The sequence below is a fragment of the Electrona antarctica genome, assembly GCF_951216825.1.
Source record: "Electrona antarctica genome assembly, chromosome: 9".
NCBI lineage: Eukaryota > Metazoa > Chordata > Actinopteri > Myctophiformes > Myctophidae > Electrona > Electrona antarctica.
In genome coordinates, this window is record NC_136790.1 from 23101456 (window position 1) to 23129421 (window position 27966).

At 42.7% G+C, this 27966-nt stretch overlaps 3 protein-coding genes across 4 annotated transcripts in view; 2 read left to right on the plus strand and 1 right to left on the minus strand.

Annotated features, from left to right (window-relative positions):
* phc2b (polyhomeotic homolog 2b) overlaps positions 1 to 2755 on the plus strand; it is a 45320-nt gene extending 42565 nt beyond the window's left edge. For both annotated transcript variants that reach the window (XM_079509214.1, XM_079509215.1), the window contains exons 14-15: positions 351 to 699; positions 997 to 2755. In XM_079509214.1, coding sequence (XP_079365340.1) covers positions 351 to 699; positions 997 to 1151 — 504 coding nt within the window. In that variant the 3' untranslated portion in view covers positions 1152 to 2755. The remainder of the gene's footprint in view (positions 1 to 350; positions 700 to 996) is intronic.
* A 1309-nt stretch (positions 2756 to 4064) lies between these two features.
* LOC306928920 (T-complex protein 11-like protein 1) lies at positions 4065 to 13276 on the plus strand. Its single transcript, XM_079509225.1, has 10 exons — positions 4065 to 4183; positions 4323 to 4394; positions 5105 to 5237; positions 5356 to 5476; positions 5719 to 5951; positions 7231 to 7367; positions 7602 to 7801; positions 8519 to 8700; positions 9327 to 9499; positions 10206 to 13276. Exons 2-10 carry the CDS (start codon positions 4325 to 4327, stop codon positions 10436 to 10438), a joined length of 1482 nt encoding a protein of 493 aa, XP_079365351.1. The 5' UTR covers positions 4065 to 4183; positions 4323 to 4324; the 3' UTR covers positions 10439 to 13276.
* Positions 13277 to 13472: 196 nt separating this feature from the next.
* anks1ab (ankyrin repeat and sterile alpha motif domain containing 1Ab) overlaps positions 13473 to 27966 on the minus strand; it is a gene marked incomplete at its 5' end in the record, with an annotated part of 64074 nt that continues 49580 nt past the window's right edge. Inside the window, 8 exons of the mRNA XM_079510609.1 lie at positions 13473 to 15614; positions 16537 to 16634; positions 19850 to 20029; positions 23681 to 23818; positions 24119 to 24202; positions 24476 to 24547; positions 25089 to 25226; positions 26369 to 26539. Of these exons, the coding sequence (XP_079366735.1) occupies positions 15581 to 15614; positions 16537 to 16634; positions 19850 to 20029; positions 23681 to 23818; positions 24119 to 24202; positions 24476 to 24547; positions 25089 to 25226; positions 26369 to 26539 (915 nt within the window). The 3' untranslated portion in view covers positions 13473 to 15580. The remainder of the gene's footprint in view (positions 15615 to 16536; positions 16635 to 19849; positions 20030 to 23680; positions 23819 to 24118; positions 24203 to 24475; positions 24548 to 25088; positions 25227 to 26368; positions 26540 to 27966) is intronic.

The window sequence follows — 27966 nt, forward strand, 5'->3', positions numbered from 1 at the left end:
TTTAATGCAACTGGTTTGGTGTTATCACCAGGCCAGCCTTAAATAGGCCGGCAGGTTTATTAGGTGAGCAATTGTATGTACAAGAGCCTCAAAGTTACTGTCCAGACCAAATGCTAATTGTCCCTGGCTATAGGGATAGAGAATGTTTTAGAACTTTGAATTAGATACTATAAAAAAAAAAGCAGGTGTTATAGCAGTAACACAGCAGACTGACTGCTGTTGACTAATTATTTGGACAATTATTTTTTGTGGAATTAATTTGAAGAATTGACAGTGGACTTAAAATTCTTGCCTACATCATGACTGACTTGCCCTCTGTCTCTCTCGCTGGTCTTGATGGTATGTTCCAGAAACTGTCTCCCTTGGCACAGCAGACCCAGGGTGGAGGCTCTGTGTCTTCCCCTCAGCCCTCACAGCCCAGTCAGGGAGAGTCCAGCCCATGTTCAGACATGTCCAGCTATGAGGAGCCACCTTCTCCCCTGTCTGCAGCCAGCTCAGGGCCCACAGCTCCAGCTCCGGCTCCGGCCCTAGCTTCAGTGCAGGTACCTGTTCACCGGCAGCCAAGCAGGGCATCTGACCAGGACGGCTGTGCGGGTGGCGGTGTTAGAGATGTGCCTAGTCTCTCTCAGCACTTCGCACAGAATGACCCCACCAAGTGGAACGTGGAAGAAGTTTACGAGTTCATCCGTTCTTTACCAGGTCAGTGTTGTGAATCATGACTTCCCGGTTCAAGGATTTTATTGTCCTAAAAGGGAAACCGTTTGAGCTAGCACTTTAAAAACATTTGTCAACTTTTGCTCACAATAAACAGGATATACACACTAGTGCTGTCAGTTTTCCTCTATAATCCCATTTTAATTTCAATGCTTTATTATTTTGAATATTTTAACCATATTGATTGAAAAATGCACATACCAAAAAATGTGCTGGCCTTCATGAACAGCTTGTATAACTTTGATCCTCGATTTACTGACTTTGTTTCGCCCTTTATACCAGGTTGCCAGGAGATAGCAGATGGGTTCCGCTCTCAGGAGATAGATGGACAGGCATTGCTCTTGTTAAAGGAGGACCACCTCATGAGCGCCATGAACATTAAACTGGGACCTGCACTCAAGATCTTTGCACGCATCAACATGCTAAAAGACTCTTAGCCATGAAGTGTGCGTGTGTGTGTGTGTGTGTGTGTGTGTGTGTGCGTGTGTGTGTGTGTGCGTGTGTGTGTGTGTATGCGCGTGTGTGTGAGTGTGTATGATAGAGTGAGAGAAGTCCATCACCACAGCACTGATGACCACCTTACCTCTGCACTAGGATCTCATGATTGCTCACCCCAACTTTTAGATCAGTTCCTTTGGCAGGCTATTGGACACAATTGTACAACAAGTCCGAAATGAGAGGCGTGTGTTTATTTCGGACGTGCAGAGAAGTTGATGGGCGATTACGCAAGCGTATTTTCACTGGCGCGTGGTCATTTCGTGCACACGCCCGCGGGCAACTAGACCTGGATTGTGGAGAGCTTGTTTCACGCTACGCGTCCCGCGCCCCCTCATGAGCAGACCTGTCGCTGATCCAGGCGACAACACCTTGCTCCCTGTCTGAAAGGACCTTAAGCCAGCGACATGAAGATGCAATGATACATTTGACATTTGTAGCTGCTACAAAAGCTACAACAGCTATAAAGCTACAAATAAAGGTTGAGCTGGTTTCAACTTCAGCTACAAAGATGCAAAGCTACAAATTTGCTCTGTAGCTTTGTATCTTTGTTTCATTTCTATCTGCCAGTGAATGCAGCATACGTACATGTTGTGTCAAAGGGCACTATGGATCCTTGTGTTCTCTGGAGTGCCAAGGTGGAGAGCTGCAAAAAATGAAATGTGGGTACATCTGAAATTCTGAATGACTTGCATATTGAATGACTTGCATATTTTATATTATTATTATTATTATTATTATTATTATATTATTATACATGTTAGTTTTGGGTTGTTTTGTCATGTCAGCAATGTGTGTACTTGAGAGGGAGAGTGTGTAAAACTGTTTGTTTTGGGAGAGGGGACAAAAAAAGGCCTGTATGCCATTCTTTAATAGATGGTTATTTTTGCTTCGTTTTCCACTATCAAGCAAAGCGTTTCCCTGTGCTGAGAAACGGTCGAGGCAGCTTCTTTTCACATCGATTTCTCTTTTCAGTTAGTTCAAAATATGTTTTCTGTCCCTGAATTAATTTACCAAAATGCATAACTTATTTATAACCAATCCCAATTTTTCACAGATATAGACGTATTCGATTAAGTTACACTAAGCACTCCGGTGGGTTGATACTCACAGTACCACTTTTAGCACTTATGTAATCATTGATTTTATTCTTTCTAAAGAGCTAGACCTGGAGATCAATGAAAGCCTGTGTCCCAGAGGTTGGCTGTATCTATATGTACCTGTAGAGTCAAAGGTCTGTACATACTATTGGGAGGGGAAAAAAAGACTGTTAAACGTGAGTCTGACAAGACTACCTGTGAGGAATTATATGCCATTTCCTTTCCTTTAAGTTATCTTTTTTTAATGCTATTAATGGTGTTTATTTTGAATTATGCAATTATGTAAATATGACAAATGGAAAGTTTTTTTTTATTGAGAAAAAAAAGTTTTGTGGCTGTGATGAGTTTTTCGTTTTTTATGAGACTGCTCTGTCAAATGACTGTATTTATCAAAGAAATGACTTGTTACACAACATTTTTTCAGTGATAAAATAACCCGATTCACGCTTTGGTCCGTTTCCTGTGTGTGCGCATAATATGGAGCCTGGAGGGTGATTTCAGTTTTTTTGATTGATTGAATATTTATTAAGTTTACAGTACATTTCAAGCACAAACTCAATACAAAGACTTAACTGAGTGGACGACCCAATTAAGCATTACACTTACAAGAGGGTCCACCATGTTCAATTCATCAAAACATTTAGAGACGTACAAATAGACACTTCTATATAGTCAAAGAACAACAGGAATTCATCATAAAGGAGGTAAAAAGGGAAAAGAAACATGTACAGTGAGGGGGGAAAAGGGGGGGGATTCAGATTTTACGGGGGCCAGTTTCGAATTGCAGCCGTCCGTATAGGTGCTCTTTGAGAGCGGTTTTGAAGGAGTCAAGGGATTCACATCTGCTACACACATGTGGCGACACAGCTGCTATAATAACCTCTTAATAATTCTAATAAGATCTACTTATTAGTTAACCTCGCGTCACCAGGCTTTCCACCTAGTCGGTTAGCTATTCCAGTATTTACAGGCAGCTTACACAAATGAAAATATTATGACTGGTCTCGGTGACTCGGTCCCTTCTGGTCGCCAGAGGAACAAGGAAGCTTCCCGTGGTGTACTGTCGACAGACCGTTCATATTGCATATCAGTCCACAGTGTTCCTATTATCCTGCAACACTGGACCCCAATAGACGATGCCCGACCGTGACTGACAACAACCAACCCCGCTTGTCTTTGTAAGCAATATTATTAAACGTTTACGAAATTACGAGTCGAGTTCAACAGAGTTGCAGAGTTGTCTTTGTCCCATCGCCTGAACAAACGGTCTCGCTTCTTTTTAATATATTAACTCAGACTGTTCTAGTCTAATGAAAGTTGCTTTAGATCAAAATAGAAACGGGTCAGATAACCACAGTGAACAGATAATTCACACTGTACGTAACATGCATGCACTAGTCTACTACAGTAGTGTTGGTGACGCCCTCTGTTATGTTTTGATTTGAGTATCATGGACTGTACCACATGGCACTGAAATGGGCATAGGCTACTTCTCGTACAGTTTAAAAAACGGCATACACATTCAGAGAATCAGAGTCACATCCGATGATCCGCCTCGTCACATTTAGAAATAGGTGTGGGTGTTATTAAATCGAGCGAGTTAGTTGTAACTACTGGAGTAACACGTTTCTGATTTTAAACGTCCGCCCCTTCACAAACGTGTAATGGTTTGGTCCTTTTTTAAACTTCAGCGCTGACGTTAATGTAGAAGAAGCAAGAAACGTGGTGTTACTGTAGAAGCAGCTCTTTTTTTGTTGAGTGCGCTATATATCTGACATTAATAGCTAAGCGTACTATTACGTGGCGCTGGGGCTACTTTACAATATACGGTAGTCCTAAATTCGCATGACCAGAACCTGAAACAACAGCAGCCGGTATGTATTGTAACCTAAGTGTGATCTAGAAATTAAATTTGTATTTCCAATATTGTTATAAATGATAAGTTATTTGTTTTATGCGTTATACTGTAAGTGTCAGGTAATTTTATTATCTTCAAATTAAAATCTCTTGCAGCAATGCCAAATAACACAGACGAAGACACGCACACTGACGTGCCACATCTGGAGAAACTTGACTCTCCAACAGGTAGGCTAATAAATGGACCTTACATACGGTAGGCCATAGACCTATGTTATAACGACATATTAACATTAATGTAATATATGTCAATTGTTTCTCATGATTTTCATCAGTTTTTAATCGTCGAAAACCATGAAAAACGACAGGTCTACTTAAAGATGGAGTGCCATGATTTTTTCCACCCTAAAACATGATCATCAGGTCTTATTGTTATATAAGGAGGAATATTTTTTTCAAAAAAGTGTACAGTATTTGTTAAAATGTCGTTTTTATCTTGGCAGTGGCACTCCCACCATTTCATTAAGTATGCCTGTTTGCCTGCAGGTGGGTGGTGAAGGTGATCCACCTGAATTTAAGCCACACCCACAGCTGTAGTTGTATGATAAAGGGGGAGGGGTTAGGGGAGGATACTATATTACTGTTTTTTTCATTGGCATGTTTGACTGTCAAGGGTTCAGCCTCCAGGAAGAAACCCTAAATACAAAGGGAATACATCATTGCACATAAAAAGGACTCCAGGGTGTCTAATGAAGTACTGTCACCTCATAGACACATGAAAAACTGGAAAAATACAAAAATTGTGGTACTCAATCTTTAAACTTACGATACTATGTCGTGTGTGTGTATAGGCTAGTGTGTGTGTGTGTGTAATAGTGCTCAACTTGCTCATAGGCCCCAAGAAGCTCAAAATCCTTTTTAAATTTCTGTCTCTGTAGGAAGCCCACCTCAAAGTGCCTCTTTATCAGATAGGATACAACTGGAGAACTGTGTTTCCAACCTGAGTCTTGCGCACGAGATAGTGGTGAACAGGGACTTCCACTTCAAACCTAACAACCCTCCGAAAGACAGGCAAGCTAAACCACTAACCACACATGTTTAACCTTCTTTTCATTTGAAAAAGTACAATTAATTTCAATGGTGGTGTTTGCTGTTTTTCCTTCTTCCTAAACCAATGCTCCCTCCTTAGCCTGGAAGGAAAAATCACAGAGATAGTGCACCGTGCATTTTGGGACTGTCTTAGAGAGCAGCTATCCAGCATTCCTATAGACTACAGCCATGCCATCATTCTGCTCCAGGAGGTCAAGACTGTGAGTATTTAGCATGATAGTACTGTAGTGTAGCCGGTACACTCAAGGTGGTTGTGTAAACACATCAGCACATCCACAAGAACCACAAAAACAATGTGGAAACGAAATGTTGACCCTGTATTCGTGTCCTCCTTAATTTTATAACGATGAAGTTAGTTTGTGTGGACAGTAATATTTTTTCTATGCCTTTTTGCTCAGTTCTATTCCATTAACATTGAACGTGGTCTCATGATTTACATTAGGCACTGCAGGCTCTGCTCTTACCGGGCCATGTGAGACTGAGGTCTCAGTTGGATGAGGTTCTGGACCTGGAACTGATCCGTCAGGAAGCTGATCACGGTGCATTGGATCTCCGCAGACTGGCGGCATACATCGTCAACACCATGGGTTCCTTGTGTGCTCCAGTCAGGGACCCGGAGATCAGGGCATTAAGGGAGCTCACTCAGCTCAGCGCTGACCCTGTGGAGCTCTTCAGGTGAGACACGTTTTCTGAGACCTAACCTGTTGAGGGCCATAAGAACCCTGAATCTAGCAATCTGCAACTTAACCCATTCTGCAGGACGGGAAAGCCTTTTGGTGTTTTAAGCTATTGAAAAATAGCAGGTCTGCTATTTTTTTTTTAATCGTGAAAATGTGGCGCAAATCTTTGAATATATATTCTTTCAGAGCGAACGTTTTGAACTCAAATCTTTGTTTCTGGGGGGTCCCTGGAACTACATATTTTGAGATTGGGGTCCGGGGCCAATTACAGATAATTCTGGGGGTCCTTGACATGAAAATGTTTGAGAACGACTGACATAGAAACATGGGTCATGATTTAGAAGTCATTTTGTAGAATCTAGTGTCAGGTCTAAATGGGTTAAGGAGATGCCTACAGATGAGGACAGAGTATTGCTCAGAAAAAGGGGGAAAAAAAGCATTGCAGAACCAATCCCAAGACTTTAGGGCAGTATTCACATAGGACTGTCCTGGACATAGCAGTGGTTTTCTGGTGCCACTAAAACAATTTACAAAAATATATATCAATTATTTTAAGCCTATAGAATCAAGTCATCCAGGATCCTGGTGAATCATAACCATAAAACCTTTGATTCTAGCAAATACCTTGCATTTATAACTCCTTAGACGTATTGGTACTGTAGGTGGAGATTTATGATCATCTGGCAATGCAAGACTAGACCCCATAATGGATTTTTGGGGTCCACATACTTCAAACACTCATGACAAGGAGATGTAATGGAAGCGGGATATTTACAAAATTAAATCAAAATGACCCCAAACATTTTGTTTCTGCATTATGTTCCATTATAAGTTTTCATATAGCTGCATAACGGACAACATTATATACTCTGTTATAGGCCAATATTGGCCAATACATGGACAGGCTCTGGGGTTTTGGTCAGAGAGGAAGGCAAGGGGGAGTTTTTGAGCATTTACTGTCATCATACCAATAACGTGTTCCCTTATGGAAAAGGACAACTCTTCAGTCAGCATGCCCAGCTGGAGCGGGATTTAACAGCCGTTTCAGCTTAATTACCTATTAGCACTATCACTGTCATTTTCAACTATAGTTTTCACATCTGCTATACTGGAAGACCCACTTGTCACTTCACACCTGGCATGGGTGATGGGACTGTTTTTACAAAGAGCTTGATAAAATGCATACAATGTAAATGTGAGCATAGTTCATTCATATAGGCCTAATCAGTGATAACAAGACATAAAAGTGTCCCTTTTTGTCACCTTTCACTCAGGGAAATATTCAGTGTCCTGGGGCTGATGAAGACGGATATGGTCAACTTCACTGTCCAGAGCCTGAGGCCTCATCTCCTCCAGCAGGCTGTGCAGTACGAGAGAGCCAAATTCCAGCAGATTCTGGACAAGCAGCCAGGTGAGGGATTCCAATGTTATGCTGATGCACCCCCTGCACCATAGATATACATTTTAAAGAAAAGGCTATGTGGCTTTAATATTCCATCCTCTCTCATCTGTTAACTGCCTGCTGACTGATTTAATGCTGTGGGTGAATACTGAGTGTTTATTATGTTCATTATGTTCTCTGCCAATGTTATTACAGTAAGACAAATTCCTCTTTAGTATACCGATTGACTTTGTGTCTCTGCAGGCTCTCTGGATAATACCACTGCTTGGCTGCAGACAGCAGCACAAGAAGAGGCATCGGTTGCCAGATCTCCATTTGAATTGGGTCCAGAGGCCCCCACCAATGTTCCCAGCCAGCCTGGTCCAGTCAGCCCCACTGCAGTCCTCACGCGGGCCTACCTGCACCTTCTCTGCTGGGATCCACAGGACCAGAGGTATCCTGAGGTTAGTTGTGGGCAAGAAGTTTTGATTTTCATTCACAGGTACAGGCCATTCAGGAGCGGTGGTGTAAATATCTGGCAGAGTGGTATTTTATCCAGAGAGACGAGTTGTGTCACGTGGATAGTTGTAACGGCTCAAACCCTACACTGGGTTACATATTAACTATGTTCAATGTCAGTATTTCAAAAGCACATGTAATTCTATATGCAGAAACAGAACCCATTTTGGTAAGACTTTATATTAAGGTTGGGTCTATAATGTGTTATAACTAGATTTATACATTTATAACATTTGTTATAAATTGTATAATTAGGCTTAACAACTTTATAACAAGGTTTATGAAGTATTATAACTAATGATACCGGTAATATAATTCACAAGTGCTGAATATGCTTTATAAACTCAGTGGTCTGAAGAAGAGCCTGCTCAGCTTGAAACGTTACAGCTAGTAAACATACATGATTGTGGGAGTATCAATTGGTGTGTGGACTCTTTTTATTCTTATACTTTTACTGTTTTTGGTCCAGCCCCCGAACTAGTTTTGGATGTGTGTGTATTTTTGGCTCTCTTTCAACTTATAAACTCAGTGGAACAGCACATTACAACTACTAGGTAACACTTTACTTTAACGATGGGCCTATAATGCATTATAGTCACATTTATAAACATTGTTGTTATAAGTTGTTATACATTTATCTATCATTTATGGTCCCATCACAGACCTTGCTGATGGATCGCGCACGCTTGGACACCCTGGGACAGACCCTCAATAGGCTGGTTCTGGAGGCGGCAGTGCTACTGCTGACCAGCACTCATTGCGGTGGAGCTCTCTTTTATCTGCAGGGGTTTGTAGGTAAACTCAAGCAGACCACCGTTGCCCTGCTGGAGGGCTGTCACAGCAGGTAAGAAGAGAATATTGTGATGTGTGCACTGGCTGTCACTGGGGACAGGTAATGTATGGGAATGGAAAGCACTGAAAGGGACAGGGGACAGGATCCAGAGTGGATTCAGCTAACCTCATTCCTTCCAGTTCGGGAGAAGCTACATCATGATGTGGTGATAATGCGGACAGCTTGTGATTTAAGACCTAGGTACGGTCATAGGCCAGTGATTATCAAAGTGGTGTCTGGGGACCTCCAGGGGTTCCCAGTTCAATTCCACTATCATTTCAATCACTTAAAATAATTACAATACAAATTGAAAATACTAAAGAATACACAAAATGTATGAGCAAAAAGTCTAAATCTATTTATCATTGCATTTAAGACATTTGTAGAGTTTAATTTAAACACAAACATCCTTTCATATGAAAGACAGACTAATAATCTTGATTGATTCTTGACTGATTTGGGTGCCCATGACATAAAAACATTTGAAACCTAACCCCTTACAGGAAAATATAGTGACAAGCAGGGCATTTTTATTTTTATTTTTTAATAATTTATTTCTATTAAGACAGGACACTGTACAGATAATATTTACAAGCCAAAGATGCATGATCAAGCAATGGCTCTCTCTGGCGCTACAGGGACTTTGACCTGAAGGGTGCACTGCTGGGACTCTCAGAGCAAGTACTGGCACAGGTGAAGGAGGCACTGACCGCCCATGAAGGAGCTGACCTGCCTCAGGACCACCAGGATTTACTGAGGGGTCAAATAGCAGACCTGTGGAAGCCAAATAATCCTGTTCGCTCACTTATAGGTCAGTACTCAGCTGAAGAGTGGGAATGCCAAACACATAACTCCTTCATGTACAGTATGTCATTCTGTAATAATAATAACAATTTATAGCTGTGTGAATATGACAAGTTATATTTAACTCTCGAAAGTACAATGTGTTCTTTATATCAATGGTTCTCAAAGTGGGGTGCGGGGACCCCCAGCGATCCTTGACGGGGTTCCATGGGATCCAGAGCTAAATGAGTTAATATAGCAACACAAATTGGTTTAACCACATCTACAAGCTTGCAACAGGTCGCGATGCAAGTGTGTAGATCTGCTTTTCTTTTATCTTGAAAAAGTCCGATTTGGAGCAATTTTGAAAAAATTTAAATGAATACAGAAATCTTTTATGGGGGTCGCTGGCTCAAAATATTGTCAGGTGGTGGCCCATGGTCAAAGACCCATATAATAATATGGGCACAGGAGACCCAAAAGAGAAATTTGATTTGATTGACCCAAACTAGTGAAATTCTTTAGAAAACAGTTTGAATTTGTTTTGAGTTTTTTTCTTTTTTACTTTTGAAATAATATTAAAAACTAAATGTAGGAAACGAAACTTACTCGATCCACTGTTTGGGAAACAGTGCTCTAAATATGCCTGGCCTACATACTGTAGCGTTGGTCCTAGTTGTAATGTGTGCTGACTCTGCTGAGTGCTGGCATCTTTGTTTGACTCCACACCGCAGGAGAGAGAGTACAGGGCTACCTCCAGGCCATGCTGCGGGGCGGACCCACTCAAAGGACTCCAGGACCGCCTGCCTGCCTGCGGCTGCTGAGCGCTGAGCTCGCCACGCTGGGGGCGGCCTTCGGGCAACTGGTCCACTTCAACCGCTCAGTCTTCGGCCCCTTCTATGCCCCCATCCTCAGGAAAATTCTGTTCCCAGCGGGAGAGGCGGAGGCAGGGGATGACTCGCGCTAGGCTCAGCTCAGCTCATAGATCACGGTCACCTTCATAAGCTGGCATTTAAAGCATTTCTCTTTTTATCTTTGTTTTATATATACTGTATGATCTTAAATATTATGGCCAGTATGAGAATGTATTATCATTTGTAACCTGAATTTATATACCAGAAAAAAGTGGGTTTATTTTTTTGCTATCAATCATAATGACTGATAGCGTAATGGTGAAAATCGTATTGTGGGAAAAAAAAAACTTTAAATCAAATTCAGATACAAATTATGTTAACTAACTAGCATGTAAATACAATGCTTGAGCGTTAATCTCAATATTGGGATGCCATACTCAAAGACAAACTCCACAAAAGACATCCTTAAGAAGACAACAAGTAGCCCATAAAGGTTCAAAATCAGGCATCGCAGCTCTGAAGTGTACTCCATTTTGTAGCTTTTACTGCACACACACTTACAGTTGCAATTCAAATAATGTGGGAATGTTACATAAGACCTAGTACAAGTGCACAAATTCTGCTGTGTTTAATTATGAATGTAAACAAAAGCAAAGCAGAAGCCTGGAGCTTTATGATGAGTTCTTGCACTCGCCATTCAGAAAAAGTAAAATGTACTGGTTCTTCATTCGAAGGCATTACTTAGCAAAAGAAATTGGATTTTCAGAAATGTATCGAATTTGCGTGCTGTTTTCTATTTGCAGATTTGTGTTCAGTCCATCTGTGTTTCTTTTTCTTTTCCCTCTGTGGTTTTTATTGTCATTTTGTAATTTGCGTACAGACAGGAATGGAATGCTTACCAGAAAAACCTCAAAATGAAATCATGGATGAGGTCGGCACATTTACTGTTTTTCTTCGAGACAGAATTGACAATGTTACTCACTGAGTGTGCAAAACATTAGGAACGTCCTGCTGATTGAGTTATGCTCCCCAGTTATAAGCCAAATATAAATTTGAAATAGAATATCGTTTTCTTTAAGCTTTCTTAAAGTATCTGTATCTCTGCTTCATGAATGAAGTGGATTAAAATCCCCTCTCTGGTCAATAGTTTACCCAGGGTTCACAATGTGTCACCTCCGCGATGTGTTGTGAGCTTGTACATCTGCAATCTTTGGCATGTGACACTGTTGTATGACAAATTATTTGGCTTCAGACTCTTTCCCAGAGATACAGTTTGTTCCTAATGTTTCGCACACTCAGTGTGTCAACAAAAACCCTGCTGGTGCATTGCCTTTAGTGGGTAAAAACATCAGCACTTGCAGAACTTTAACCTTGTTGATGCTGCATTATTTTGTAATAACCTAAAGACCGAAAAACATTTGCAATGATGGCCGTGTCCATCTGTCCAATTTGCTTTTACTATCAAGTAGGACTGCAGCCATCGATTATGGCTAGTTAAAATAGATGATCTACAAACTCACAACACATTGCATCACTCCACGTTGTGAGCTTGTGGATCTGTTAAAAGTTTTCACCTAATACATGCATTTATAAAATGTATATATATATATATATATATATATATATATATATAAAATTCGCTCAACTTGATTAGTTGCACCCTACTATCAAGGTTAAACCTCTATCAGTGCTGTTTACTGGCATTCATTCCTGCTTGCAGCAAGACCCTGCACCAAATGTGAAAGTGACATTACGTCAATGGTTCTCAACTGTTTCTGCATCAGAGGCTCAGAGCCCACTTTAAAATCTCAAAAGTGTTTGCGGCCCGTAACCACAGATGCCATGCATTTTCAGGGCACGTTTATTTTAATGATCACTCAATAGATAGGATCGAAGTAACTAAGAGCATCATAAAATACCATACTTTTTATTTTATTTTTTATTTTACAAAATTTGGTATTGTTTTTACTTTTTTTGTGTTATTATATTATCATTAAAGTGTGTTTTGCCAATTATTTGGCGGCCCACAGGTTGAGAATCACTGCATTATGTCACATGATGACAAACACAAAGCTTCACAGGCTGGGAGATTATTTGGTCAGTTTCAGTTCACAACCACACCCGGAGTCATTGTCCTCAGGAAAAAGCAACGTACCAAAGACATTGTGAAAATAATACTGTAAATACTGTAATTAGAGTGAGAATTGATGTTATATTTTTCTTCCTTTATTTTTATTTTTGTAATCTTATATCATGATGTGAGATTTGTTTAAGAATGTATGTATAACCTAAGCATAAGCACATCATAAAAAGTGCAGCACTTTTGAATATTAACCAAATATATAGTATACTGTACATTAATGGTCTTGTGATTCATGTTGCGTTGTCTTGATCAATTACTCTGTAATATATTCAACCAAAAGCAAGCAAATGATACTTGAAAATGATTCTTCTTTTTTCCCATATATTATTTAATTTCATTTATATATTGCTTTGAAATTTTAAACAGTATCACATTATCATTGACAAACCATACTCTGTCCACAAACATGGGCAAAGCATTGTATGCTGGTACAGTTTTTTTTCTCTACATTTTAATTACATTTCTGTATACCCTTAATATTTTCTCACAGTAACAATATCTCCAATAGACCTGAATCAATATAAATGCTCTCTATAATGCTCTAATGTGTCTCTATGCATTACAGTACCTACATTGACAAGATCAGACAGTCACAAGGAGGGCATTAAATAGACCTGACCTTTCTGACTGACCTTTCTCAAGACAGGAGTGAGAGACAGGCCCTACCTAGCCAATGCTAAGCGGGTTACCTTCTTGTGTGTTGGGATTCATATCGGGTCAGTGTAGGGAGAAAAGGGTGCTACATAGCGTGAGATCTAATTGGCAAAGGTAGTTCTGTTTGGCTCCGAGCACTTCACACAGCGCTTACCTCTTCTTATTTTCTCTCTTGTTTCTTTCTATCTCTTCCCACTCGTCTGCCCCTTGCTACTTTTACACACACGCAAACGCACTCACATCGGCTGCTCCCCTTCAACTCACAGCTTGGTATCCGGAAACTTGAAGGTTGGAGTGAGCTACACAGGAGAAACACTGATGTTAAAAAGACCAGAACATGCACAGCCATATCATGCCACCAACAACTTGTGTTCGCTTTATAAAGCTTCTGCTCATCAAAAATGTAATGCTTTTATATTTATGCATCCATACATACTAGAGCAGGTTGAAAGTGTCTTGGCGACATACACACAAAGAACAAACATCAAATTACTAAATGCCTGAGAAATGACGACGGTGGATACATGAATGGATGAGTGGAGTTGCCGTGATGTGGAAACGAAGAGAGGAGAACATAACAAAATTTAAAAAAGCAAATGGTATATTGGGTGAAACGAAACAAGACACTGCTACAGTACAGACAGAGACTGCAACAAGGCCAAGTGCATCGGAGTACAAAAACACACACGACAACTGCCACATCATGCATCAGTCAGTGGAAGCTGACGGATAACAGTCAGAACATAGCGCCATAAGCACCACACACGCAGGCCAGCCAATGCCTCCCAGTCGGTCTGCAGAGAGACCTGTATTCAACAAACACTGTCTTCTGGAGAGGGGATCAATGCAATACCTCACTATTCCTGCAGCACACACACATAACAATGAGGACAGTGATGTAACAGTCCCTCATGAGGACAAGACAAGGAAACAAGGCATACAGCACGCACAGTAGGCAGTAGTGCAGACGAGGGGGAACCCACAGGGCTGTGTGTGCAGACCCCACGAAGAGCATTGAGTCACAGTGCATAATAAAATCATAATAAAACAAAAATGGTGTCAGAATTTCAGCATGTCAAATCCATTTTCCATGGATGTGGTGCCCAGCAACATTTAGATGTGGCTCCTCAAACACAGGGAATTACTCGCTTTCCACTGCTCTTCATTTCCCAAATGACACACTTTCCACAAGCTTTACCTAATGTTGAATTGATGTAAGACGACATGGATAGCTACCCGTGTAATCATGATATTAAGATGCTATGTTGGGACATGTGTAGCACTTTGTGCTTTGGCTGACTAACACGTAATAAAATGAAATCACGTTGGGGATATTACATGTTGATGACAAAAATAGTCTAAAGGGTGATTTATGCTTAGTTTAGCGCCTGTGACGCGTACCAAAAATACCTAATCTACAAGCTCACAACGTGTTGTGAGCTTGTAGAACTTCTATATTCAGTGTGCGACACGGCATGCAACCAAGTACAACTCAGGCTTAATGTAAACCCAATACCACTATGCTCCATACACTTGCTTGTTGGTGGTATTGTTTCTTTCATTTGCAATTGCATCACGATCCTTCATGATCCTTTTTTTTAAACATAACCTACTCTTCTTAACAAAGTGTTTCACTAAACCCCTGCCTATCAAAAATCCATTACAAATTGAATTACGTTACGGTGTCCTATTTGCACCATAAGAAAGAAAAAGCAGTCATTAAAAGGGATAGTGCCATGTTTCTTTTTTAACACAGTATGTTCTGCATTTGACAGCTGCAGACTCTCAGTGCTACCATGGATGCTGAGAGGCACAGGGGCAGTACAACAAAGGCCAGACTGAGTAACATCGTCTTACATCGTCTATCGTGGACAAAACTGTACCATCATAGAAACGCCTCTCCTTCCGCAGCCAAATTCTGGAATTCAGAAGTCCTGTCGAGTCTTTTCAAAAGCAAGGAGGGAGACGTGCAGTTGTGGAGGGTGGGAACTGTGGTTTGGTATCTGAGGGAAGCTCAGCTGATTATAGGTAACCGGACAGGTGATAAGGCTACTGTCCTTAAAGTGTAGCAAAATGTGTCCTCCTGTGTCCGTGCGTGCGTGCGTGCGTGCGTGCGTGCGTGCGTGCGTGCGTGCGTGCGTGCGTGCGTGCGTGCGTGTGTGTGTGTGCGTGTGTGCGCGCACACGTGTGTGCGTGCCTTTTGTGCGTGTGTGTGTGTGTGTGTGTGTGTGTGTGTGTGTGTGTGTACAGGGGCCACACCGGGCTCAGTACTTGGTCCGTTTTGACATTTTAGACATCAGTGAAAGATTGATGAGCGATCCATCACATGATTATTGTACAAATGTGTAGAAAAGCAAAAAGTTAGTTTTTTTTTTCTGTACGTTGCTGCTTTTGTCTTTCCACTGGGTAAATCTCCATCTTGCATCCCTTGCTAGCAAAACAGTCTCCTCATAGTGCCTCACAGTGGTAGATGCCTGGTAAGACAGGACAAGCTACAGATGGGAAAAGGGAAACAAATTAACTGTCTTTGGGGCAAAATAAGTGTTATGAAATGATCCAGGGAGTTAAGAGAAGATAAGGGAGAAATTGTTCATACATTTTAGATACGGACCAGAATCCATACGGTGTAACTGGATAGGCTAGGTAACACATTTGGGAATTAACTCTTGGCTTTTTTTTGTTGTTTCCTACCAAAAGGGCCCATTCACAGTTTCGGCCCCTTCAGCAATACATGATGGATTGTAACAAAGTCTCAAGTTTAGTTCACATTGTCAACCTAGCCATTAGTCAAACTACGCTGATTCAATGTTAGGCCTGGGGGGATTGGTTTTCAAAATTGTGTGAAAAGTAGTGTAATAAAACAGCACCTCTTCAAAGATGAGGAGGCTAATGCTGGGAGGAGGGGGGCGGGGGGATTAGGATGCAGACGCAAGATGTCGGTCAGAGGAGGAAGAGGAGGCAGTTTGGTTGAGAGGACGTGGAAAAAAGTAGAGTACAATCCAGGACCATCCATTCCAGGCTGTCATCAACTGCAGCAGCAACAGGAGAGAAGGGGGCTGCCAAGGGGGTTGTGGTGGTGGTGGTGGTTGGGGGAGGGAGAGCCAGGGAGGAGGCTGTCATGGCAGGTGGAAGGTCGGCGTAGGTCGACGGGGGAAAACGAGTGGGCAGGGGAAGTGGGCAGCCCTGCAGAATGCGATACCATCACAGTGAGAAGGCACAGGTCTCACGTGTATGTATGAGAGTGGCACAGAGAAAGAGAGAGAGAGAGAGAGTGTGTGGGGAGAAGGTATAGGTAGAGACCACAGGGCAGGATGTTGCTGCAGATGGGGCAGAGAGGAAACGGGGGGGGTGGGGTGGGCGCAAGGGGCGGGGCGGGACGCAGGTATCAGTTATCAGAATATGGTGGTCTCGTACTTGGTGCTGGCGGGGCGCCTGTTGGAGTCCCGGTGGTCCAAGAGCCATGTGGTGCTGCCCAGGGACTGCATGTCTGCGTCCATCTCCAGGGGATCCATCTGCCGAGGGGGAAGGGGGGAAGGGTCGAGAGGGAGGACGTGAGACTGGTGGAGGCAGCGTTAGGTGCCGTGACGGCCGCACTGACATGGCCTCGGCTCACACACGTGCATGTGGATCAGAGGTACAGTCCAGCGATTCATGGTAGCGTCACAGACAAGCAGGGCTCAAATCCACCAGCATGGGTTATGACGTCTGACAAGTAGGTCCACTAGAGGGGCGGAGTGCACAGTAACAAACAGCGAACAAGCTGAAGCCAGGTTCAAATAGAGTGATGATGGAACTCTAACACGGATAGGTCTTGCCAATATGCCATTGCCGAAATATGAGACCGCTAACAATCGCCTGCAGGGCTACATGTAAGATTCATTCAGTTACAGGATTTGTAATGCATCATACATGTATAATGTATATACATCATAAACATTATTATTAATTAGAATGAGCAAGTTTCTAGATGGCCTGTTAAAATATTTCTGATCTTCACCATAACCTGTTCATGGAAATCTGTGTTAAAGAAAACATTAGAGAAAGTAACTCCAATATTAAAATTCCAGAAGCTTTAGAGGAGAACTTACAGAAACCACTTCAACCAACTACTGTACCATACTTAACGACTGCTACACAATTAACACCTGCAATTAACCAAGCACTTCAAGTAATGGAAGTCACAAAGAGACCCGCTCTTTCCTGAAAAACCACATAATCACATAAAAACAGAGCTAGTAATGTTTAAAAAACGTGTAAGATGAAGATGAGGAATGAGAAAGGAACAGGAACGTGGAGTACTTTTTGTGTTCAAAATATTCAGGGCAACAAAACTGGGAGATAAAGTGCACTGCAGCACACCAGAGCAAAAAAAGGAAGGGAGAAGGGGGGTAGTGGTGGCGTGAACAGATGTGTGAATGATGGAGGGATGAATAGAGGAAAGGAAATAGAAGGACCTGGACTCCAGGGCTAACAGAGTGCAACGGGAGGAAGGAGGGACGGTGGGTAGTACACGTGTGACAGTGACAGCAGCGGCATTCTAGCGGAGGGCCACCCTGGAAAGCAGGAGGACCAAGAAGACAAGAATAAAGAAATGTTAAAAAGGGGGGAGCAAGAGAAGAGGGACAGAGTATTAAAGTGCACCAAATGGAACATAAAGAAGTCTAAATATTTATAAGGTGGAAACCAAACATCCACCACTCATCCAAAGGGGAATCCCCCTTGGCTAAGGGAGATATTAGGCTTTATTAGGTTTCTGCCCTTCACCCCCACCCACAAAAGAAGCCTGATCCCGGACGAGCCCCCAATGTAACCATCTGTTTTTAAACCAAGCTAAAATGGGAATTCCTCCTGGCCAAGGGAGATATTGGGCTTATGGTATTCGGATAGGACTACTCTGTTACAGTAAATGTTAGGATTTTTTCTTTTCTTTTTTACATTAAGAAACATGAACACTGTCCCACTGTACCCACTCCCGTTGGTATCATTTGTAATTGACCCATTTCAAACTTAAGTCAACTACAATGTCTGGTATACTTTAATTTCAAAGCAAAGATATAGTGAGTCACCAAGTACATAAAAAACACCCCCAAAAAAGGAAGAGAATTGCTGATAAGAGTTTTTACGACTGTTTCCTCTGAATTTGAGGCCTCATCCCAGCTACCACCAGTTTGCATCATTATGCATCTCAGTGATTACTCCATATATTATCTTTATGGGCTGATAGTAAAGTAAAGCAGAGTGATTTGTGGGGCCCGCAGGAGCATGCTTCTCAGCCCGCAGGAGCATGCTTCTCAGCAGTGTGTGCTGCCCAACGGTGCAGTTCTTTCAGGTGACAGTGATCACTGAGTGCTCATTATATGCAGCGCACGAGGTCAATACATCAATGCGTAGCTCTAGTCTAGGGGGATGATACGTAAACATTTACGTAACGTACTCAGTCAACGCTGAGCAAATATAGGATGCACATGGCCCCTGCAGGAGGGAGACAAGCACTCCCATGAAGTGTCCCATAGGAAATCATACACCCCTGACTGTAAGCAAGAAATAATGCTATGTATTAATCATGCCTCGCATATGCCCCACAGGAGAGAAAGAAAAAAAATGGACCCTCTGCGTGACTCAGAGTTTGGGGAGCAGGGGGGGGGGGGGACTAGACAAGATTGGTAGAGAAATAATGAGTCATCACTTTCACCACTGCACACAGCAAATCTTCCTTTGTAGGTGGCAGAGGGAACGTCAGTCACAGGTTCGTCTGTGCTCCTGATGTGGCTATGGAGGCACACTGACATTCCTCTAGTCTAATTTGAGCCGAAGAGGACACCTTCAGAATAAAGTATGCAGCGGCACATACAAGCACACACACATCTTCACCAAACCGTCTCTAATATGCACACACACACACGCACGCACGCACGCACGCACGCACGCACGCACGCACGCACGCACGCACGCGCAGCACCATGTTTCATCATGTTTTTTTCATAGGATGGTACAGATAAGCCCTACTTCTTTGTTCACCGCAGCTTACTTAGGGGACACAGTGACATCATAACCTACACGTCTCAAGGCCTATTCATAGTCTGGATTTTCTGTGGTGAGGTGACCACCGCTCCGGTGGTGAGCTGACCACCGGAGCTGAAATAACGTTGAGCGGTGGTGAGTAATAACAGAGAAGGGCAGGAGCGGTGGCAGTGGTTTGCTCTTCACCGTGGCTTGTGACGTCATGTTGTAGTTCGGTGGTCACCTAACCACCGAAAATCCAGACTATGTATGAGCCTTCAGTATTGCATGTGTACACTCACAGAGTTACAGCTGCGTGAAGGTCCTTTAATCAGGGGTCATCAATAAGTCTGTACACAGACTGTGGCAAAGACTGTCTGTGGCAAAGACTTGGTCTTGTCCGTGGCACATTTTAGATTTTCTTTTTTTACACACCATTTTAACGTTCTTATTTTCATCATAATACCCAATTACTGCAGAATATGTTCGACATTTATTTACTACAACACTAAGGCATATTAGGAGTCCAACTCGTACTAGTGGTTCTTAAACGTTGTATTTGCAAGGACCCCCATAACTCTGAGAGTTATACAGACCTGCTATGGTCATTCAGACTCTTCTTTATGTCCACCACAAGCCAACATGGCGACGATGACCCCTGAGTCCATTTGGAGTGGACCCCTAGTGGTCTCCGGACCAGACGTGTATTTGTGTGGGTGGTACTCACTGTTGATCTCCTCATGCTGCTGCTGTAGGACTGAGACACAGGTCGGCTGGTTTTGGTCTCAATCACCTCTGAGCTCAGAGTTGAGGGCGGGACAAAGTGCCTGGCTCTGGACTGCATAGCCAGCTGATAGGCCACCTCAAATGCCTGTCCCAGTGTTAAGATGATCTCATAGGTCTGGGTCTGTGTAGATAGAGAACAAACAATAAGGTCAGTGTAAGCAGTGTATTGAATGCAAAACAGACTATTATGTGTACTGGAGATTGATGTTATTATTATTATATTATTAAGGGTCAAGCCTGAAGGGGCGAAGACCCCTTATTGTTTTCGTATGGGTTCCGCCATTTTTGCAGTTTTGGCAGTTCTGTGCTGTCATTTTCCACGAAATTCTGCAATATACAGTAGAGGGTTGTGGGAATCGCTCAAGAACTGAAGCTCACAGTCATTCGTAAAAGGACCTCAGACCTTTAGATCTCCCAATGAGTCAATTATATGATTTGCACGATCCACTTTTGACGCTTGTTTAAGAAAACACCATAGACAATAAAGAGACATGTAATGTTTGTTTTGAGGACTAAAACCCGTTGCTTAAACATTATGTTGTTGATTTTTTAGTTACCGTCCACAAATTTCATCTTAAAAAAACATTAAATTCCCATTACAAATTAATGGAGAATTTTACGTCATGGTGTCTGAGCAAATAAACATAGTGTCTATTTTACATCATGATAAGAGCGCCCCTCACTTCACAGTTCACACGCGTGTGATTGTTTTCCATGTGCCTTGCAGTTGGGGAGGCAAACAGAGGGAGGAAGAAAAACAATGGGTAGGATAAATCTAATAGGAGTCAGAAATGTAAAAAACGAATTCTAAAGCAATTGTTTTTGCCGCTGTTCGGTCCAGCGGTTTGTGTTTGATTGACTGTCGCAGAAGGTCTGCAGCTTCTGGTGCTTCTGTTATTCAAGCCTTTTGTTTTCTCTCTGAATGTGCTTTGCAGTTGCACAATCGATCAATTTGTTGTGAAGCATTGTGTTGTAGGCCAGTGGTTCTCAAAGCGGGGTCCGGGAACATCACCAGGAGTCTTTGAGGGGGTTGCAGGGGGTCTCCAGCTAAAAATGATGGATAGTTAAGAACCATAATATGGTTCATATTATGGACCCTTAGTGTTCAGACTTGGATGGTTAGAGCGGCGCGATTACATACAAAGTCAATGCAAAGACGAGAATTGCGTGAAAATCGACAGTGATGGCACATGCATCGCACACAGATTTGATCATTTATTATATCGATGATGTAATTTGCTCATATCAATAACGTTACATTGATGATGTTAGTCAGCTCCATTGACTTCCATCTGAAAATGTAACTTAAATAAAAAATCGCACGTGTGTATCATCGTACATCATCATTACGTAAAATAGACACTATGCCTATTTGCTCAGACACTATGATGTAAAATTCTCCATTCATTGTCAATTGGAATTATTTAATGTTTGTGTAGGACAACGTTAATGAACTAAGTTCCAAAGCCTAAAAAATGCGTGGGATACGGTGGGAAATCCAAATAATGGCGTTACCTCTGTGGCCTACTGGCAGTGTGCACAAGACATTTGGCGCTAATCAGTCCAGTTGTTTGTCAGATTAGCTCCGGACATACAGACGTACAGTACAGGCACACACAGAGACACATAGCCCAACCTTCTTATAGACGGCAGATTGACGCCGCAAATAATTATCAGATGTTGTCTGGTGCGTTTGAGGACTTCTGTACCGTCTGTGACTAAAGGAATTGCATCTTCCATCGATTGCTGTTTTGTTGTTTGACTGCACTGGTTTGTTTGTACTCATCTCCTCTGATCACTTCCAAAGAACAGTGTGTACAGCCAGTCCTGAAGATTGTTGAGAAACAAAATTGGCTTTGCCTGCAGTCTGAATTTATCGGCTGTGAAAAGAGTCTATCTTTGCTATTAATATTCTGGACTTTGGACTGCTTTATCCCACAGAGCTTGGCTTAGCAAAATCAGTACCAGCTTTTGAATTACTTCTTTAATGGACCTCACTTTAATAATCCTTTAAGCTATTTTATTTGCCCTTCGTTCTTTTGTGCTTCCAAGATATCCTATAATGAATCATTTGGTCTATACAGTATTATAGGCATTTCTACCCCAAGACTTTGGCTGGGGTGTGAATTGTCAAGGAGACCCCATACCTAAGGACACCAGAATAGCAAATGCAAGCTTTTTATTTTATCATACGGAACACTCTGCTCTCATTCTTTATTCAGTGAAATATAGCATTGTCTGATGGCCTTTAGAAACATGTCCTCAAAGAAACGCATTGGTGTCTGTTAAGTGTTACTAAAGAGATGAGCAATGTTCCCTCTACAGAAGGCAGGAGCGCAACATTGACCTTTACTGTGAACATGAGTTGAATTTCAATATAACTGATTCAATGAACCAATCAGGAAGATTCCTGTCCATATAGGATGTTTCTTGTAACGTTCTGTTCAGTTTACTCTCGTCTAGGTTTTTACTTTTACTTTTGTTTGGTCTTTCTGGGCATCGCTAAAGGATGAAGAACCCTGGGGGGAGGGAGTGGTACTGTGAGGGGAACCACTGGTGTAGAGCACTGGTTCCGTGTGGAGGGAGTGGTACTGTGAGGGGAACCACTGGTGTAGAGCACTGGTTCCATGTGGAGGGAGTGGTACTGTGAGGGGAACCACTGGTGTAGAGCACTGGTTCCGTGTGGAGGGAGTGGTACTGTGAGGGGAACCACTGGTGTAGAGCACTGGTTCCGTGTGGAGGGAGTGGTACTGTGAGGGGAACCACTGGTGTAGAGCACTGGTTCCGTGTGGAGGGAGTGGTACTGTGAGGGGAACCACTGGTGTAGAGCACTGGTTCCGTGTGGAGGGAGTGGTACTGTGAGGGGAACCACTGGTGTAGAGCACTGGTTCCGTGTGGAGGGAGTGGTACTGTGAGGGGAACCACTGGTTTTCCACGAAATTGGGCAATATGGTAGAGGGTCATAGGAAACGGTCAAGCACTGAAGCTCACAGTCATTCATCAAAGGACCTCTGACTTTTAGATCTCCCAATGAGTCAATTATATTATTTGCTCGATCCACTTTTGACAACGTCAAGAAAGCGACGTCAAAGAATTCCGTAGCCTGGTTAACCATAGCCTGGTTAACCACTCTCCCTGGAAATCGCACTTCCATTAATGCGAGTGGAGTCTGGACTCTGGTTACGGACTACAGTGTAGACAGACAACCCCTTCAGCCAATCAACATAACAAAAAAACTGACGTCATCTCCAGTCTCCAATCAGTGAACGACACCAGCCAAGGAACACGGAAACTGATTGCAGCATTCAACAAGTCCCCAACATACTTGTTGAAATTGAAATACACATCACAAACCCAAGAACAGCTTCAAAACCCCACATCGTTAGCCATTTAATGTAGAAAGCCTTTATGTTTAATTATTCTATATTCTTTCCTGTTGGAAGTGGGCAAGCCCATGTAGGTCCCACATGGTCTACATGTGGGCTAACTAGCATGGGTTGGAAGTGGGCAAGCCCATGTAGGTCCCACATGGTCTACATGTGGGCTAACTAGCATGGGTTGGAAGTGGGCAAGCCCATGTAGATATCCAGTTTCACATTTGCTGTTTTGCAGTCAGTACTTTATCTTTATCTATTTAGATGTGTTAGCAGTCTCTGTGGAGAATTATTGGTATATTTCTTTGCATTTAAAGTGATCTTTTTATGTATAATACTGTATAGATGTACATTTGCTGAAGATGTGTGTGCCCCTGCTGCGTGGGTGCATCACTCACCACTTCCACAGTGCTGAATACATGACAGAACTGGTGTCCACTCTTTAGATCCTTGGTAATATAGGCAAAGGTGCAGAGGTCATCTGGATCTTGGGCCGCACACGAGATGTTCCTGATCTCGTGCTCCGCCACGATGGTCTGATGATAGGAGGCCGGCAACAGTGGGTAAGAGGGGAGAGGAGGGAAGGAAAGAAGGTGAGCGACAGCTGGAAATGTACTGCTAATGGAGAGTCTTTAAACTGCTAACAGCATCAACTAGAATGTTTGGCTTCAAGAGATCGATAGAGAAAGAGAAGGGAGGGGGGGTAAGATAGGAGAGCAGTAAGCAGAGGAGGAGAAAGAGAAAGATGTGTGTGTGTGTGCGTGCGTGCGTGCGTGCGGTGTACACACGTGTTGTGTATACATGGACATACTGTATACACATTACACACACATTACCTTAGTGGCTGCATCAATGAACTTGACGCCTCTATAAGTGATGGACAGAATGACAACAGGACCCTTTCTGGCATCCTTAGATTTCTATTGTAAACAGAACCAATGAAAGCATGAGAGGACAGCAGCTATCCATTGACACACACGTTACATGATGAGCATCAATCTAGCAGGACGAGCTTACGCTGCAAAGTGGAAAGTAACCTTTACAGAACATTTTTCAGAAAGGCGTTACAGTTACAGATCATTTGTTTGTGCCAACTCTTGTTGTATTTGTAAAACAATTTAAGTGCCATTGTTATTGCTTTTTGGCTTGTATTTTGTACTATGTATAAGCACTACGGAATCAGGCAGACCTACCCTAATTTTAGCACAAGCATCTTGAGTGGACTCAATCCCTCGTAGATCCCTGATTATCATTGATCCTAGGTACTAGAAGAGAGACAGCAGTCACATTAAGCACACAAGAGAGCACACCCAAAGGTGTAAATAGAAGGATTTATGATTTTACATATTGAAAACATAAGTGAAAAATTATAATTCTCGAGCTACCAACAACGCCACCATTCAAGAGTGGAGATCATGCATGGGGGTGCATGGAATAAAGCAAAATTAAATATCATGACTGAAAGTTTATTAATGATGTTTAGGTATCAAATTTTGATACCCAAATGTCGTGTTCTTTCTTATCTCTTTTTTCTTTTTCTTCTGTTTTATGTTGTATTCGTTGCAAAAAAGTAATACATTTATAAGCGACAAAAAAGAACCCTCATCATAAAATAATTAACAATCCAAAATAGCCGATCTATAAGCTCACAGCACGTCGTGCTGCAATATGTTGTGAGCTTATAGATCGGCTATTTTCGGTGAGCGACGCGCTTCCATAGAAGACATGTATGCTGGCTTCTATGGAATCCAAATGACGGAAATCAGTCTTGGCGACTGAGACCTTTAATCCATGGCAGTGACTTACAGTTGCCTCATACCCGCAGGAGTCCAGGATCAGTTTTTCAGGCTGGTGGTGCCAGGCAGACACCGTGGCATAGGTAGCAGATTGGCTCGGTGGCCGGAGGTTTAATCGAGAGTCTCGTTGTCGATCAGTCTGTCTATCCTGTAGGGACGATTGGGATGGTGGGCATTCTCAAAAAGAAGGAACTCAGCAGCTAACTGAAACATGTGCCCTGACAATACTTGTATACTTGGATTTCTTACAGTAGGTCACTCAGGTTGAGTACAATACATGGTACAAACTAGCCTGGAATCCATCCTGATTTGCTACGTTCGTGTATTTCTCACTGCGTTACTACTGTGAAGCGAAGTGAGAAAAAACTAAACGCAGAGGAGTAGCAAGCAGTCTGGATCCCAGGCTAGGTACAAACTGCTTTCAGGTTAACACGGGAGGATCGAAAGATCAAAGATGCTACAACAGGTGCTGTATTCTCTTTCATTCATTTTAACACCGGATGACATGCAGAGCTTCAGTGAGCCATGGACAATGACATGGACATTGACAGGTGCAGTCATGCAGAACCACGTGCAGAACCACAACCGATCCCAATGGCTTGTACCAAATTAAGCTGAACTCTCATCTTCATCCAATTCGTTTTTTTCAGGCTTCTACTTTCAGCCTGCTAGCCAAGCAAACATATGCTGTGTGAATACAGTCTCTTTGTACTACATATTATCTGTAGTAGAGACATTGCTATAGTTGGAGCATGTGGCATCTACATCTGTATTAGCTACTTTTAGCAGTTTCAATTCTGACTAAACTGGGACTTACTTACTTACTTAATTTATTAATTTACCATTTGTAACTCGCAGAGAGTGTACACGATTCTGGGCCCAAATAGCAGCTCTACAAGCTCACAAGCTCACAGCGTGTGAGCTTGTAGATCGGCTATTTTTGGCAAAGACATTTGGTGCAGAGGGGAAAAAAGAGCACACCAAGTACACTGCCCTACAAAGCCAAAGTGCAGTAACTACGTTTTTGGACACACCGACTTATTTGTGTATCCCAAAGGTTAAGCCTTCATGATTTTGGGGGATAAACAATTACCTCAAGAACATACTGAAATATATATCACTTATTTGCCGATATCTCATTTGGCTGACCAGTTGAAACACTTTTAAACCCAATGTCAGCCAATTTATTTTCCCGTAGATACTGCACTTTGGCTTAAACAGCGGCAACTCATGTCCAGTTTAAGTATCTAGTGGTTAAACCACACTGAACAGAGGGGCCAGGAGACTGACTACTGAGCGTGGTCTCTCGCTGTAGGAGCGCAGAGATGCCGTAGCGTCTTGGTCCAGTCCTCTCCTCCTGCGACCAGACTCGCTGGGAGGAAGCAGCATGTCCATGGACCTGCTGGTGTACGGGTCCATCTGGCCAAGAGGCGACGGGGTCTGGGACAGGAGGTCGTGGAACTGTCAGACACACACACACACACACACACACACACACAGACACACACACACACACACACACACACACACGCGCAGCCGTGCACGCACACAGAATACGCCATATACACGCCACAAGAAGCACAGAAATTTGTCCCGGTCTTTTATCCTCAAATGTTTTAGGTTATTTAGTATTATGCCTACGCAAATAAACTGTATGAATAGGTATCTGCATGCACACGTGGGTGCACATACGTGCACGTACGTACGTACGCATGCACGCACGCACGCACACACGTACGCGCGCACGCACGCACGCACGCACGCACGCACGCACGCACGCACGCACGCATGCACGCACGCACGCACGTGCGCGCACACACAATACTGGTTCAATACACAATACAATTCCCTGGTCAACATCCAGGATTAATCCTTAACAAAAGGACATTCTCAGTGGAGATTCACTGCTCTCTTTTGTCGGATAAATCAGCTTGACTGTTGAGAGGAGGTATTAATTCCAGAATGTGATATCCACTGTTTAACCCTGTACCTCCAAAGTGATTTCTGATGCAAACATTAACACACAATTATGTTATTATAATGTTAAGCTAAATAATATCTTCCTATAGGTTTGTGGATAGAACATGGCACCAACACTACCAGAGCATTATTTCCAGCTGTGATTATCAAATCAAATCAAACTTTATTTATAAAGCACGTTTAAAACAATCAAGATTGACCAAAGTGCTGTACAGATCAGAGGCAAAACAGAACAAGCTCGAAACACAATATACAAGCAAAAAACACAATATGAGGAATGTTGACATGATCACAGGAAGCACATATAAGCATGAAAGAAAGCTAAAATAAAACAAACAGACAGTGGCCTTGTGGTTAGAGTGTCCCCTGTCCGCCCTGAAACTGGTATGTCGGGGGCTCGATCCCCGGCCGGGTCATACCAAAGACTGTAAAAATGGGACCCAATGCCTCCCTGCTTGGCACTCAGCATCAATGGGTTGGATTGGGGGTCAAATCAACTAATGATTCCCGCTCCAAGAGATGGGTCAAATGCGGAGAACAAATTTCACTGCGGTAACGTGTGTGACTAATCGTACGACTTTGACTTTGATTATGTGGACTCAAATGGGATTAAAAGCCAGAAAAAATAAATGAGTCTTAAGCTGAGACATTTATAGACTAGGCAGATCTGCAGGGCAGGCTCTTCCAGAGCCTGGGAGTTGCTGCCGCAAAAGCATGTGCGCCCCTGTTACTTTTTTTAGTAGTTAGGTCGACCAGCAGTAGCTGATCAGCACTGCAGATCTTAGAGCTCCAGCTGGGGTAAAGGGTTCACGAGCTCGGAGAGATACTGGGGGGCCAGTCCATTTAAACATTTAACATATTGACTGCATAACCCCCCCATACACAACATTTATTCCATTGTCTTTCCC

Bases quoted from the DNA above. Each gene is read 5' to 3' on its own strand.
- LOC306928920 (XM_079509225.1), top strand. From the start codon at position 4,325: ATGCCAAATAACACAGACGAAGACACGCACACTGACGTGCCACATCTG. The intron at 4,395-5,104 runs GTAGGCTAATAA...CTGTCTCTGTAG, and splicing joins GAAACTTGACTCTCCAACAG to GAAGCCCACCTCAAAGTGCC. The intron at 5,477-5,718 runs GTGAGTATTTAG...GATTTACATTAG, and splicing joins TGCTCCAGGAGGTCAAGACT to GCACTGCAGGCTCTGCTCTT.